The sequence below is a fragment of the Dasypus novemcinctus genome, chromosome 5 (assembly GCF_030445035.2).
Source record: "Dasypus novemcinctus isolate mDasNov1 chromosome 5, mDasNov1.1.hap2, whole genome shotgun sequence".
Taxonomy (NCBI): domain Eukaryota; kingdom Metazoa; phylum Chordata; class Mammalia; order Cingulata; family Dasypodidae; genus Dasypus; species Dasypus novemcinctus.
The window spans coordinates 136,369,775-136,385,488 of record NC_080677.1 but is presented as its reverse complement, the minus strand read 5'-3'; the positions used below and the strand labels follow the sequence as shown (position 1 = coordinate 136,385,488).

The window sequence follows — 15,714 nt, the reverse complement described above, 5'->3', positions numbered from 1 at the left end:
CTGTTGTTTCTTTTCTCTTTGGAATGCCAGGCATCCTGGTCTTTGCTCCAGTGGTTATCCTAAGAAGTCAGACCCATGTGCTAATGGAGGACAGAAGCTGGAGGTCTCTGAAAATGTCCTTCTAGCCTCTCTTGTAACACTGGGGTTTTTAATGGGGGCTTCCTGAAGACAACCCCTTAACCCATTGGTTCTGAGACTGTTAGGTCAGGCAGGGGAGGAAAGGGCATGTTTTCAGGCAAGTGGGAATAGCCCCCAAACCTTTGTGAATTTGGTGTCTCATGTCCTACAAATGCCACAGAGGACTAAATACCCCATGCTCGGAGCTGTGGGCCTTGAACTGGGCCCTGGCGCTTCTAGGAGTACTACAGATGCATGTTTGAAATTTTATCATTCACACATTTTAAAACCAATTTAAAACTGAAACAACAACAACAAAAATAACAGTCAAACGTGTCATACATATCCAATGCAAAGACCCAGGGAAGGTCCGGAGGGGCTCCAGCCATGGATAAGGCAGAGCGGATCCCGCCGCAGGGCTCCTGCGCTCGGCCACTCACAGCTTCTCCCCAGAGTCCTTCTGGAGTTTGACCCATTCTCTCCTTCAGTGTGGGAAGGTACTGCCACGCTGGATTGGGGTGGTTTCTGGTGATTAAGACAAAGGTCTGTGCTCAGGACAAGTCTTACCTTGTTGTTTTCTCAAAAGTGAGAAAATGAGCTGCTTATGCATAAACCATCAACTCATGTCACAAATCAAGCCCTGTGTCCAGGAGGAACGGACTGGGTAATATGAAAGGAGGGACAGGGGGGTTTGGTTCCTTCTTTATTGGAGCAGGAGGAAGGTCAGATGTCCAATGGTGACACTGTTTTGGGAAAATGAGCACAATTCAGCTTAGGGTGGCTTCTGCTGCTTTTGACTTTTTAATCTCTACTTCTTGATTACTGGCCAAGAAGGAAGATAAGATTCAATTAATGCACCTGAGGGTGACCTGACTTATCCCAGTTGCTTTGAGGCAGCAGCGACTCAATGCTTTGGAAGGGTCTATTTACTCAATGCCTCTGCTTGAAGGCTTGGCTAGGTTTAAACCAGACTTGCTGAACTGATTTAAAAAAAATAATGAATTTTCTGACAGAGGAAGTTTTTTCTTAAGTTTTCTAGCAGGCAGTACCATGGGCTCAACAGAGAACCAGTTTCACCCTCATTGTTAGGGGCTGTCTCTTTGTCTCTACCCGAAAACATTCAAGATGCTACTCAAATTCATTTTCTCTGATTTTTTGGGGACTTCAATATGTTTTATTGATCCTCTCTTCCTTACCATCAATATTGCTGCTACCACTGATGCATTTTTTATTTGATGCCCACTGGAGCTCTGAAGGTAATGCATCTGTCTTGGTGGGGGCCCATTTAGCAATTAAAAAACTTCTCCAAGCTTTGCATACTTTCTAAGGTGGATGGTGAAGGCTAAGCAAGAAAAGAGCAATCCGAGTGGTAAAATAATGTTTTATTCCATGAATGAACAAACGCTACCATGCCACATTCTCACTTCCCTCCTACCAGATCTTGTGGCCAGAGCTGGCTGCCCCTCTCAGACCAAGCTGGTTTTGCAGTCGGTCAAGCCCATTGAAATAGCAAAAGCATGAACATGTAGCATTCAGATGAGTCCTGTTTGTCAGCATTTGATCCTTTCCCCAAATAGCAATATACCACCTTAAAAAAAATCCTGTGATGGAGAGCGTCCCATTGACCTAACTACAACTGACATTCAAAGCTCATGTAGCTGAAACCAAAATCCCCAAACACCAAAAAGCAACATGGACGTATCTTCTCTGCTGACAGGATGTCAAGGACACCCACAGCAGGACCAGAAATGGGAGAAATCAGTACTGACAATCAGTCAACAAGCTCAAAAGGAAAGGACAACAATTGATATATTTCAAACTAGTACTTCTAAAGAGTTCAGATCAGCCAAAGAGTGTTAGCATGCATGCTAAACACAAGATTAGTACCGATGGGAAGGTGGGCAGGGGGCGACTGCACAGATGACTGACGTACATTCCTTTCTTTATATACAACAAAATGAAATATACACTATGAATACTGGCTGTACATTTGGTCAGAGTATATCTTACAAGGCTAACGTAGAACAACATCAACCTTACTGCTTGCAGCAGAAAGAGGGCAATGGAGCAATCCCCAGGGCAATCCCCCCACCCCACCCTACACTTTCTTACTGATTCCTGGGACCCTAGTATATATCATAGACCTGGGGGGTGGAATAGAAGCTTGGACTTTTTTGTTTTGAACCAAATGTCATCTGACAAGACTTGACAACTTATCAAGAAGGAAAGGATGGTTTGAAGGAGATATGTAAATGGAAAATGGTGAATCTGCAGCCAAGTCTTAATGCAGCTCTGTGGCAGAGCGGTTTTATTTACGTATTTATTTTTTAGTGAATAGAACTGGCGATTTTCCCCCCCTCAGCAATTTGAAATGTCTCCACAATGTCTGAAGTCCACCATTAAGAGAGAGCAGTGACTTCCAACCTGTTTCTTTATCCAAACCAGCAGAAAGGCTACACACATGGACTAAAGGAAACAGAGCAAAACACAGCAAAAGAACAAAACCAAACCAGAACGAAACCACAGCAAAACAACCTCATGACAGGAAGACAAAGAAGCATCAAGTAAAAACCATAGAAAAATACCAATTAATTCCATAAGGTTAACCATTAGCATAGATACAGAAATGCTTTGTACAGAAGAAGATCTGTCTTCTTCTGCAGCCCCTTAGCAATGCTGAATCTTCTAATTACAGAAAGGAGCAAGCCCATAAGTGAACAAGTACTGTTAAAATAATTGTGCTATAAAGGTTGTGAATTTCCATTTTTCATCTTCATGGCACAGTTCTATCAGACAGGAAGCAATGCTGCTAGCATGAACATGGTACTCTAAAGTATAATGTGGGTCTTAATGCTACAGCTTGATAGCTGGAATTTAAAGAGCTGGTTTCTTCTGGGCCTCAGAGCTGGCCTTCAGTACCACTGATCCTTCTGCTTTGTTCCTTGGGGGAGGGGCCTTTTGATCCACTTAGTCACTCTCTGGGGCCAAGAGGAGGCAATGCCACAGATGCTAAGTTGGTCCAGTCTCTGTTGAACCCATCATGCTTGATGACATACCTCCACCTGGGGAAGGAGCTTGTTTCCCAAACAAAACTGCCTTCAGTATCTGAGACACACATGCGATGGAACGTAACGCTTCTCGGCCCCCTGCCCCACCCCTCTGGGGGAAGAGGGAGGGGCAGGGGAAATTGCTCAGTTGCATATTGTTATAGAAAGAGCCACGTTTGTGCTTAGGGCTGATGTCTGGTTAGTCCTCTTCTTCATCCTCTTTCACTGTGACTGTTGGTAGTTTGTCCTGAATCTGGAAGCATTCCACGAAGAAGTTGATGATGGATCGGTATAGATGCTGTTTGAGGGAGATGCTATGAAAGTAATGGCCCTCGTCTGGGTATATCTGCAAGGAAAGCATGGAGAGTCACTCATTCATGGTCTACCCTCCCAGTCAGATGGAGGGAAATATTTCCTTGAGGATGCATATAAGATATGGAGCCTAATAAAATTCAGGTCTCCTATAGCTCAACTTTAGTTGACCAAATGAATTTCCTAACCATTCTGTCCCACTGTAAGTGCCTGTTTCTCCTTGAAACTTTACTTGACAGTCCCAGCCAGAAGGAGCTTCACCTTCCTCCTGTGGCATGAAAATTAACTGAAAGACAGCAAATCTTGTGAATACCTCTATTCTTCCATTGCACCTAGCACTTGCTACGTGCACTTAGCACTCAGTGAAAATTGGCTGAGTAACTTAGAAAACACTTCATTCCATGGAATCTTTATAGTCTAGATCTACTTGTTTGAGTTACGACATGGATATATAGACTCAGGGTGTACAAATGCAGTAGGACCAGTTGTGAGGGCACTAGGACTCACAAAAGAAATGGGAAAATTTTGTGCTTTCTCTCTAACCTTTATGAAAGTGGGAAACACCCCACTTACATGCTGAGTTCCGCAATGGTGGTCCTCTGGGGAGAGACCACTTGGGTTTGAAACTTGGCTCAGCTATTTGTTCACTCTGTGACCTGGACGAGTTAACTTTCCTGGGCCTCTGTTACCAATGGTGTCAAGAAAGATTGATAAGAATACTAGGACTTAATGCACAGAATTTTAGAACAATTAAATGATAGAATACATGTAGAATACTTAGAACAAGGCCTGGAACATAGCAAGTGCTAAAAAAGATGGTAGCTAATTATTATATTACAAATTGTAATGATACCACCCATTCCATAGGGGCACTGTCTCATTTTCACACAAGTGTACATGTCTTACAGGATTCAGGGATTCAAATCCTAGTCTATCTGACTCTGAAGCCCATGTTCTTTCCATGATACCAGACTGCCTCCTATTTTTTTAAATCCTGTCTTCCTCTTATCTCTTTGGAGGCTAGCAATCACTTTTATTTTAAAATATTAGTGATGTATATTAAAACATCATTAATAAATATTTTAAAATAGTCCAAAAGGGTAGAGATTAAGAAATATGTCTCCCTCCAACCCTGGTGCCCTTACCTGGAGTTAACTATTCTTACAAAGTCACTGAATATCTGTTCAATACCCTCCATGTGTCCACAAGCAGTGGGTGTGGGTCCCTCTAATTGATACCACGGGAGCACATTGTGCATACTACCCACCACCTTGCTGATTTAACTTAGCCATATAGGTAGGATAGTGGTCCACATTAGAGCATATCTGCTATGTAATCTGCCATGGCTGCATTAGGCATGTAAATTGTATTTAACTGTGCCAGGGCAACTATTACATTTACTATGGTTTGAAAATTTTCAGATGTAAATTCAAATTCCATATTAACTAAGTTCTTCCTTCCCCATTCATCAATACTCAGGCCAAACTCCCTTCTTCCAAGAAACTCTCCTTGGCCAGCTCTGCCCATAGTGGCCGTCCACAGCCTCTGACCAGCGGCTGCGGGATGGCCAGGTGCTAGGAGACAGAAGGCAGGCAGGGGTCAGTACCAGGGCTGCAGCTCTCTGAGAGCACCATGGTATTTGGTTCAGGAAATCTCCTATTTATCTCTGGACCTGGAGACACTTTACGGGCCATCCGGGAGAGGTCAGGAAGGAAACGGAAGCTGTTTCAAGAAGCAGCCTTCTGTACTGCTAGAGACAGCCTAGCCTTGGTGGTGTTGGTTCAGCACTTGATGCCAATGGTGTCATGGCACGTGTTTGATTCTTGGGAAGGCTAGTGCTCTTTAACTACTGCAGGGCCTCCAATGGCTTCGGGAAATCCTGACAGTGTTCAGGAAATGTGTGGGTGTTCATCCCCAGGAAAGCTAGTAAGAGAAAGCTCAGTCCCCACTAAAGGCGCTCGCTACTGGGGCAGCCACCACATCCCAACATGCAGGCATTAACAGCTACCTCACTGTTGGGCCTGGCGCGGGGTTGCTGGCTTGGCTTTGCTTATTGCTAGAAGGGGAGTGTGAATGGGGAGGAGGGCACAGGAGGGGGTGGCTCTAATGGGGTTTAAACACGGCCCAAGTACAGAGCCAGAGCTATCATTAATTAGTAGAAAAAGTGAGCATGTGCTAATTTGTCTGATGTGCATCCCCGCCCATCACCAATAACTATAACACAGGTGTTTGCTGAAATGGAATGTACTGAATATCAAACGGTTCATTCTCGATGAAAAGGAATCTCTTTGCCCAACTGCAAAAATAGAGTAGATGTGCATCTACTATACCTGTAAGCTGTAATTAGCCTTTCCCTTAATTAGCTGTGTAATGAGTTCTGCTGTATGCTGGAAATGGATTTTTTCTGTTTAAAAAAAAGAAGAGGAAAGTGTTTGTTAAAACCCGCCACACCAACAAGAGTGATACTTTTAACAGATATGTAGTGAAATTAAATGTTCTCAGCCTTACCATCGGCAGTTGCGTGAATAATGAGAAATTGCTGTTCTTCCAGGGCTGACACGCGATGTGCTACTTTGGTCATCTGGTTATGCAGAGGCAAATTGAGAGAGTTAGCAGGCTGCACAGCAAGTAGCAAGGTTTTTTTTTTTTTCCTTTAATTTTTTTCATGGTAACAAATATATAACCCCAAAATTCCTTTTTTTTCACTATTTTAAAGTTTAGAATTCAGGCATTAATTACATTCACATTGTTGTGCTACCATCACCACCATCCATTACCAAAACTTTTCCATCACCCTTCTCCCTAATCTGGCTCCTAGTACACTTTAATCTACTTTCTGTCTCTATGAATTTGCATCTTCTTCATATTTCATATAAGTGGTATCATATAATATTTTTCCTTTTGTATCTGGCTTAAGTCAGTATAATGTTTTCAAGGTTCATCCAGGTTGTAGCATGTATCAGCACTTTGTTACATTTTATGGCTGAATAATATGCCATTGTATGGATAGACCGCATTTTGTTTATTCATTCATCTTTTGATGGGCAGTTGGGTTGCTTCCACCTCTTGGCTACTGTGAAAATGCTGCTATGAACATCAGGTACAAGTATGTTCAAATCTCTGCTTCTGTTTCTTCTGGGTTTATACCTAGAAGTGTAATTGCTGGTCATATTGTAAATCTACTTTTAACGTTTTCAGGTACCAAGAGCAAGGTATTTTTTATTGGAAAATTGACGGAGAAGGTCAATGAAGTATATTGCAAATACAAAGTCCAGGGAGAATCAGGATGCTTTAAATTTGCAGTGAAATGCACAGTAAACCTCAGCAGCCTCAGCTTTCCCTTATTTAATTACTTTTTAGGAAGAAGAGTGGTGGAAGGGAAGAAAGGATACAAAGAGTTTTCTCCAATTAGTGGTAGCCTTACAAGTCCATCATTTCACTTAATGGTCTTGGAGTTGACAGTCTGGGCAGACTCAGTGCAGCTGTCCATGCAAAATTTCTACTTTGAAACCACAATCTTGGCCTTCTACATTGTACATGATTGAAGAAATACCGTGTCTGACATCTGTAGTGAGTTAATTGGATTGCAGTGATTTAGTAGGTAGTATCCCATAGGAATTTCCTGTTTCCTAATCAGTAACTTATTCTCCTAAAGTAGAACCAGCTTAGGTGTAGGTGGAGCCAGGAGGCATCTGCTTAGAACATTTCTGTGCACCCTAGGATAGACCATCCCACCCAGATATGTTCTCAACTCTCTTTCTAGTCCCTCAAGTCCTAGAATGAGAAATAGGACAACTACAAATTTGCCCAAGAGAGGTCAAGTTAACCTATAGTCATAATATGGTGTAAGGATGGATCCCAAACATTTTTCTTGGAGTTTGCTCGATGGTGGAGGGGGAGAAAGCAGGAGGATCCAGAATGGGAGTGAGTTAGAGAATTGGTTCAGAATTGGAGGGGTGGGAGAAAGGAATTCAGAGAAGAGATTAGAGGCAGGGAAGATGGAGTTCATCAAATCTACCACTTGTCTAGGGGCAGTTACGTCCTAACGTACCTCATATGCTCTGTTGTCAAGTCCATGGAGGCCCAAGTACCTCTCAGAAAATGCAGAAGCTTGAAGGGAAGCAGAGAAAGGGAGAGTTAACCTCTTGGCCTCAAGGCCCTGTGAGGTGCGAAGTTCCCCAGACTCTATGTGAGTGCCCTTGGGAAGGGGCTGCATGGGTGTGGTGGGGAAGGCTCCCACTTGCCACCACAAACTTTTATTAAAAACAAACAAACTCATTCTCCTGGTTCTTTCAATGGACCAACAGAGAGTATTGTTGTAACATTTAAATACGTTAATGTTGGCTGTGGGATTCTGAACAGCACAGCATAATCAAGCAAAACTTCATTACTCCAAATCCTAAATAAATAGGATAACCTCATACTTTATTTCAGGATATAGAAAAATAAACAAATACTAAGAAAGATTTCCATAGGAGTTTTTTGTTTTTCGCTTTTTGTTTCTAATTTTAGGAGTGTCCCAGCTCAACCCATCTTCAGCCCTATCTCCCAAACCCTGGCTCCGGGTTGAGGTTCTGGATGAGGACCTTGGTGCCTGCAAGATCGTTAAAACAAGATGCTTTAATGATTAATTATTTTTACAGGAAAGTCAAGGAGCAAAGAATGATAAACAACTTCCATAGGGTTTTAGAATATTCCTTATTTAAACAGAGAAGACATCATAAGATTTCGTGTTCTTGGGAAATCTTCGACCAATCAGAGGTGCTGGTTGCTACCACTGATGTGAATTTGTATTAGGCAAACTTGAAGTAGCATAATTAACCAGTCAACAGAGTCTCACTGAATATGAAAAAAATCTGAATTATGCTACATGTATTCCCATGGGAAAATTAATTTTAAATTATTCAAATTTTGAACTAGGGGAGTTTTTGTATAATTATACGTTGGCATTTATATTAGAAAGAATGCTTTGTAAAGATTAGTACAGCTGTTGTGAGAGTTTGGGCTGGACTAGCCGAAAGTGCTGTTGGACTCCACCACTGGTCCCTGGACTGCCCCGTGGGATCCACGGGGGTGGTGAAATGGGGCCCCTGGTTCTTCCAGCAGCATGGGTACAGTGATAGGAGCAGGAAATACTTGTTTTTCTGAACTGAAGGGAATGGATTCTGTGGAACCAGGAAGGCCACGTCAGGGTTCCAGCAGGGATTCAGAAAACCCACAAGAAGTCCTTTCAATTTTTTATATGATTAGACAACATTGCTTAGCATAGGGTGGGCTGATGCTAACAGCAAGGTCTCTCTGTATCCCTGTCCTGAACGTGAGTTCTCAGAGCCCATATGAAAGACCTCTCAGCACATTTAAAAATATGCGCTAGGGTCACAAAGCCCTTTAAATTCAGAGAGAAGAGGCTGGCTGACCAGAGGGATGAGTGTGGGGGGCCTTGAACCCTATCACAGTGACAATAAAGCCATGGCTCTGCCTTGGCAGGGGTCTGGTTCCCACACCTGGGTGGTCTGCTCACCATATGTTCCCTGAAGCAAGTCATCCTGACAAACCCATCCCGTCCCTCCTGTCTCTGGCTCCCACCCGTGAGAAAGCCATCGTCTCTGAGGAAAGGTGCTGGCCAAGAGTTGTTTGCACTGCCAGTGAGGAAGGCTGGCAGAGAGCAGGGAAGAGCTCAGCTCTTTGGATCTCTGCTGTATGACCATCAAATAGCAATTCTCCCTCCAATACATTCTCACTTAACACCTGTCCACCAAATGCCCCCCACGTCCCAAATATAACTCAGAACAGAGACCCCAAGCCAGATTCTAGGGGCAAGGAGGAAAGGGCAGCCCTGAAGCTGATTGCTGCACCCCCTTCCCTTCTGTATTCAGGCAAGTGTTTTCTAACTCCTGAAGGCTGGACCACGGTTCTGCTTTTCACTCTTGGAATTTTGGGAAGGTGAAGCATATGTATCATTGGATTGACCAAAACAAATGACTGGAAACCCTCCCCTCGGCTTCCCAGTTTCTTCCCATGAGGATTCACCTGCTGGCCATACAACCCCAAGCAAGTTTGCTATTGGCAGTGGGTGCCTGAAGTTAGAAAGGCAGGAGGGAATGTGGTGTTTGAGGGAAGGCATTAGGCCCATGAGGGGTCAGCTCTTTCCCATGGTCAAGACTATTTACCGTAGAGTTTGAAGTCTGTTATTGGAGAGAGAGCAGAGCCACAGGTGAAAATCTGACCTTGATTTTCAACCTTCATTGGGAGGATATAAGTGCTCAGGTACCCACCATAATCCTAAGAAAGAGAGAAAAAGAGAAAGAAGAGAGATGGGTATCAATGTCAATCATTTAGTCAGAAAAACAGCCTAGTATCAATGACCCAAGCAACCATTTTCATGTAATTAAAAAAAATAAATTTAACTTGAAACTGTTTAAAGGAAGGTAAAAGGGATGAAAAGCAAACACTGTTCTAACTAAATATTCTGGGATGCAAGTCTGCCTCTCATTTGGGCCTCAGTTTCAAGTGATATGAAGACTAAATGTGATAATAAATTGAAAGTACAATTGCAGACTATGAATTGCTGCATAAGTATAAGGATATTATTCTCAAGTCCTTTTCAACTCCCCTTTTCTGTAGAGGCTTGTTGCCTTCCTTGTTTACAGGCAAGGTCAATACATTCTTTGTGATTTTGAGGAGGGCCAAAGAGGGACCCTACTCCAAAGGTCTCCTTTACTAGTCTGCTTGATACTTAGCATAGGGCTCTACATGTGTCAGACACTTGCGTGGGTCCTGAGGATGATGCTAATTCCTTACAGCACTAATTGCCCCTTTCCCTGGAGTTGACATGAAAGACCCCACTTGAATGTGGAACTCTCAGTGAGAATAAAACATGACATCATTATCTGCCGTGCACGCCTTTAATGCTAGTTGGTTCAGATGTACCCTGGTCTTCCAAAAGACCCAAAGGAAATGGGATACAGATGTGATGCACTAATGTGCGAAGGTAGGCAGGGAGAAAAGCAAAGGCTTAAAAGAGTCACGGGGCAGCATAAACACAAAATGATGGGTGTTCTTAAAGGTGTGTGTGTGTAAGTGGATGTGAATATATGTACAGTGTGCCTGTGAGAGTGTGTTTGTGAGTGTGTGTCTATATTGGGATATGGGAGAGTGGAATGTAGAAAATCCACATGTCTGATGGAGACTGTGTGAGGGCCATGCCATGCCAAACTTAGCCAAGGACGGACCATCTATGACCTATACTTTTGTTTCTTAACTTTGTCAGATACTCTTCAATATCTGTTGTCTTAACCACCATAAAAGAGTCTTAGGTTTCTGGAAAATATTGTTTATTGCCATGGCATCTACAAGTCCTCACAAGACATTCTGCACTTTGTTTACAGAAGTACAGAGCACACTGTCCTAGCAGGCTTAGGGCCTGCCAGGCCTCAAACAAGAGAGGCCCCGCATCATTCTTCAAGGGTGAGCTACAGTCCCAGGCCAGAGCCTGCAATGTGTTGGGAATGCCAAGCAGCCACCACGTCTCAGGCCCTACTGTGCTTCACAAAGACAGAGACATGCAGAGCCTGGGTCTCTCCCAGTACTCATTTGGTAGATAGTAAAAGGAAACAGAGTGGGAGGTTGTGGAATGCCTAACAACAGAAAGAATTGATAGCTTATTTTCTCAGAGGAGAAGTGCAATTATGAAGTCCACAAAACCTCTATGGAAGGAGTGTGAAAAAAAAAACACCTTATACTATTGAAAGAGGCATGGGGATATTTGCAAGCAGAATAGCAAAAGGATAGCCAGCAATGAGCACTGAACACACTTCCATGACCCCAATTTCAGTAAGCGGCATTCTGAAGGATGGATGGTGTCCCCTTTTGGCGTGGTGTCCACAGCTCCAAGAGCTGGCTGATAAAGCCATTTGATGAGAAACCTTAATTATTACATTCTAGATTCCTGCATCATCTGTGTCCAGAACTGTAGTTTTAAAGGGCCCACATGGGACCCTGCCTTGGAAGTTTAACCTGAGAATAGAGGCCAAGTTCTCAGAAGTGGGGTGGAGAGTGAAGATTGGACAGATGGACCCCACCTAGGCCCTGCCTTTCTGCAGGCAGTCTGTTGTGAACGAGCTTCTTGGTGTGGGTAGGGATGAGGGATATGTGTTGATGCCCAAAGTTCAACCTAAAAAGGATCACACTGCCTCACAGGCAGACGTCGAGTGAGCCTCTGACTTGATGCCAGGCTCTGGTCTTTCTCAGAACCAAAAGAGGAAACTGGTCCCTGCTCTTTACCCCCTTAATTTCACCAGGTGCAGAGAGGGGGCATGGAGGGGGTACAGTATGCCCGTTTCTGTGATCACCCTAAAGCAGGGGTTCTCAAACTTTTTCCTTCCACAGACCCCATTGCCCATCAGGTGAAAACCATGGACCCCTTACTAAGTCCACACTATACTCTGCATTATTTAATAAATGTATCACACCCGCACTAACACGTGCCCACAAGAATAATGTTTTTCTGAATTTCAATTCAAGCTCATGGACCCCTTGTTAAGAATCCTTGGGTTGAATGGGACCTCACATATATATATATATATATATATATATATATTTTTTAAAGATTTATTTATTTATTTTAATTCCCCCCCTCCCCTGGGGGTCTGTTCTTGGTGTCTATTTGCTGCGTCTTGTTTCCTTGTCCGCTTCTGTTGTCGTCAGCGGCACAGGAAGTGTGGGCGGCGCCATTCCTGGGCAGGCTGCTCTTTCTTTTCACGCTGGGCGGCTTTCCTCACGGGCGCACTCCCTGCGCGTGGGGCTTCCCCACGCGGGGGACACACCTGTGTAGCAGGGCACTCCTTGCGCGCATCAGCGCTGCGCATGGCCAGCTCCACACGGGTCAAGGAGGCCTGGGGTTTGAACCGCGGACCTCCCATATGGTAGACGGACACCCTAACCACTGGGCCAAAGTCCGTTTCCCCACATATATATTTTTAATGTACTATTATTACAAAGTCAATAAAAAAAAAAAAAAGAATCCTTGTCTTAAAGGGTAGTGCTAGGTCCCCCTAAGGGCTTGGCTCTGAGGTGTTGGAGATGATGATGGAAAAGCTATCCTCATGAGGACCTGACCAAGCTTCACGGGCAGTGAAGACACCGGTGAGGCCTCCTCCGTAGGGCCTGCATGAGGAGATCTTCTCTCAGTAGGGAAGATGCATCTGTGTTGACTGTTCTCGAGATCAGGCTGATGCTAGCTGGCTCCCCAGGGACCTAACTCCCACGTGTGGGTCTCCCTTAGTACCAGGCTGCAGCCTTCTGATGTGCGCCACCAGAGGACAGCTTCTCTGGTTTGACACTTCAGTGTGTGAATCTCCCCACTTCCTTCCCCACATCTAAGTAAACCTGGTAAGTGAGTGTCCCTAATGCCCATAAAGATATAGAGAAAGAAGATTCCTGCCTTCCTTTTTTCTGTGGCACTAGACCAAGAACTACAGCAGGCTATGTGAGAAAAGTAATTAAGAACCTAATAGACCTCTCCAGCAAGTACCTGGCTTCTTTATTCCTTTCTGTCCAGATAACGTGAAAAAGAAACATTGATAAATGAGCTGATCAGAGAAAAGCTCCCATTGCTGGAATCACGAAGCATCCAACCTCTCGCTCTTAAAAAAATAATAGCTCACATACCACCAAACCAGAGACATTCTTAATAAATCAAGTTTAAGCCTAAATGATGAAGCAGCTTAATGCTCTTGAATGGAGGGATGTCGAGCACAAAAGACAGCAGAGACTCACCTTCCCAAACACGGCAACACGTGTTTTATCAATGTATTGCTCTTTCAGCATCATCCTACAAGGTCAAAGAAGAGAGCTAGGATTTAGTGCTCACATGGCTATTGTGGTTATATATATATGTATTTGTCTGATATTAACATCTTACAGTATTAACATAATATTTATTCAGTTTCAAAGAAAAAGTCTTATAAATGCAATTTTATTGTAGTTACATTTTAAAAATAATTTTATTGACATATAGTTCACAAACCTTGTAATTCACACATTTTAAGTGTCCCATCCTGCTGCAGCCCACTCTTTGAGGACCACCTGTGTCCCAGGATTTGCCCAGCCCTTCTTGGTTAGAGCTGTGCTTCTATTGCTTATGGCAGAAGGAAATGAGGGCAAGCTGCAGGGGGTGGAGGTAAAGGTGGGCATGGGAAGGTTCCCTAGCTTGGAGAAGCAATTTCCAAAGGGCAGAAATTTCCTTGACTTCTTGGTATCATTAAAATTCATGTGACTGCGACATTTTTGTTATAATCTATGATTGTTTGTTTTCATGTTACGGGTTTCCCCAAATTCTTTGTGGAAAATTGATGATTCACGCATAGTTATTCCATGAATTACTTTAATTTTGATTCCTATTTTAGAATCACTAGTCTAGAGCAAAAAACCTAGGATGTTACTTTTTCCTCCTTCATGCTGCTGCTGCTCCTCCTGCTTCTTCAGCACCATCATCACCTCCATCGCCACCGTCGTCATCCATTCACTGAGTATCTGCCATCTCTAAGGCCTGTGTTAGGTCTGGGGGACAGATGTGGTTGTCTGTGGAGAGCATGGATCCTGGAGTGAGGCAGCTGCACTGCGAAGGGTGGGGGTTCCAGGGGCTTGGGCTCTTTCCGGTTTGTAAAAATTCTTGGATTTTTTATTCTGAGCCCTGCTGCTAAGTCAGCAGGCAACTTTGGGTCTTCGGCAACCCCTTCATCTAATTATTTGTTGACTCTCATTCCCTGATCTAAAAACTAAAAACCTCAGTAGTGATTCCCAGTTGTAAAGTACTCTGGATTCTACCAAGGCTCTTTCATTTTTTTAATCAACTATTTTTATTATCTTGTAGTTTTACTCCCACTAATCAATTGAGTAAATCCTGCATGATATTTTCTTTCTGGTGAAAATCAGAAACCCAAGATAAAAGAGAGAACTTTGCTTCATATATATGGGGTACTTTTATTATTTGGGCTGGTCTGGGGCAAGGTAAGGAACTGAACCAATATTAATCAAGACATCTTTCGTTATTGAGTGTGTACTGTGAGCTCAGGGCCATGCAGGGCCTGGAGAGGATGTAGAGTAAGTATTAGAAAAGACCTGGCTCTAGCCCTCAGAAAGTCTGCTGTTTATTGGGGGAAGGTAGGATAACACACACGAAACAGAAGTGACACTGATAACAGGTATGACATAATGTATTCATTTATGTACCCACACAAGAGATGCTGCAAAAGTTGAGACATAGTAAGTTCTGAAGTAAGCAGGCTAAAGGCATTGAGCTGGGCTAGGGTAGGTAGGAATTTCTGTAGATTGGAAGTCAAGGAGAAAACATTCAAGGTGGCAAAATAGAGTCCTGAAAGAGCAAGGAATGTGTGGGGAACAGTAGGGACAGAAGTGTGTGTGTTGGGATGTTGTGGCAGCCACAGAAGCACGTCCCTCAAGTCTTTCTCCAAAGGAAACTGCTGTGAGGACTGTAATTGGCTGATGGCCTCCAAGTGCCGCTTCATCAGATTCAGCCCAGTGTCCATGCTGCCACTTTCTCTCTCAACCCAGTCCAATGACTGAGCATGGCAAGGGACTAGACCCCCGCCTTGTCTACCTGACAGGACAACCCTCTCACAGGCAAACTCTGCTCGGGGGCTGTCCCTCAGTCTGGTTGAGTCTTCTTCAGAGCTACAGTGCAGTCTGAGGCCCTTCCTAAGCAACTGTCCTTCCTTCTTTCCTTTCATAGGTGTTGTTGCGGTCTGATGGCTCTCTCTGCATCCTGCTGTCCCTCTCCTATATCCCTCAAGGCGATTTCCCCCAATGAACCTTCTACACATCTAATTCCATCTTGGCATCCTCTTGGAGGACCCAAGCTGACATAAGTGTCATAGAAAATACAGTACTTTCAGAACCTCTAGATGGAAAAAACTTCATAGCCAGAAGATTTGATTTGGCAAGAAACAGGGAACCAAAGAAAGAAATATGGTCAATAAGATTTCCCTGCTCTGCACAGGTTGGGAGGGCTCACCAGAGGCATCATAAAGATTGCCAAGCATCACAGACTTCACCATCCAACTCTAGCCTACCAAGATAGAAGCCTCAGGAGCCTCAACTGCTCCATCTCCCTGTTAATCCTCTTATGATCCAAACCATGTTGACTCTACCTCAGAAATGTCTTCTGCATTGTTTTCCACCATCCCACCTTCACTAGCTCCAGTGCTGGCCTCCTCTC

The 15,714-nt window shown here is 43.8% G+C and overlaps 1 protein-coding gene across 10 annotated transcripts in view; it reads right to left on the bottom strand.

Annotated features, from left to right (window-relative positions):
* Positions 1–1,484: 1,484 nt before the first annotated feature.
* Positions 1,485–15,714, bottom strand: part of DPP6 (dipeptidyl peptidase like 6) — a 1,316,366-nt gene continuing 1,302,136 nt past the window's right edge. For all 10 annotated transcript variants that reach the window (XM_058297586.1, XM_058297590.1, XM_058297593.1 and 7 more), the window contains 6 exons: positions 13,254–13,308; positions 9,647–9,758; positions 7,528–7,586; positions 5,985–6,057; positions 5,807–5,880; positions 1,485–3,510 (listed from right to left, as the gene is read on the bottom strand). In XM_058297586.1, coding sequence (XP_058153569.1) covers positions 3,364–3,510; positions 5,807–5,880; positions 5,985–6,057; positions 7,528–7,586; positions 9,647–9,758; positions 13,254–13,308 — 520 coding nt within the window. In that variant the 3' untranslated portion in view covers positions 1,485–3,363. The remainder of the gene's footprint in view (positions 3,511–5,806; positions 5,881–5,984; positions 6,058–7,527; positions 7,587–9,646; positions 9,759–13,253; positions 13,309–15,714) is intronic.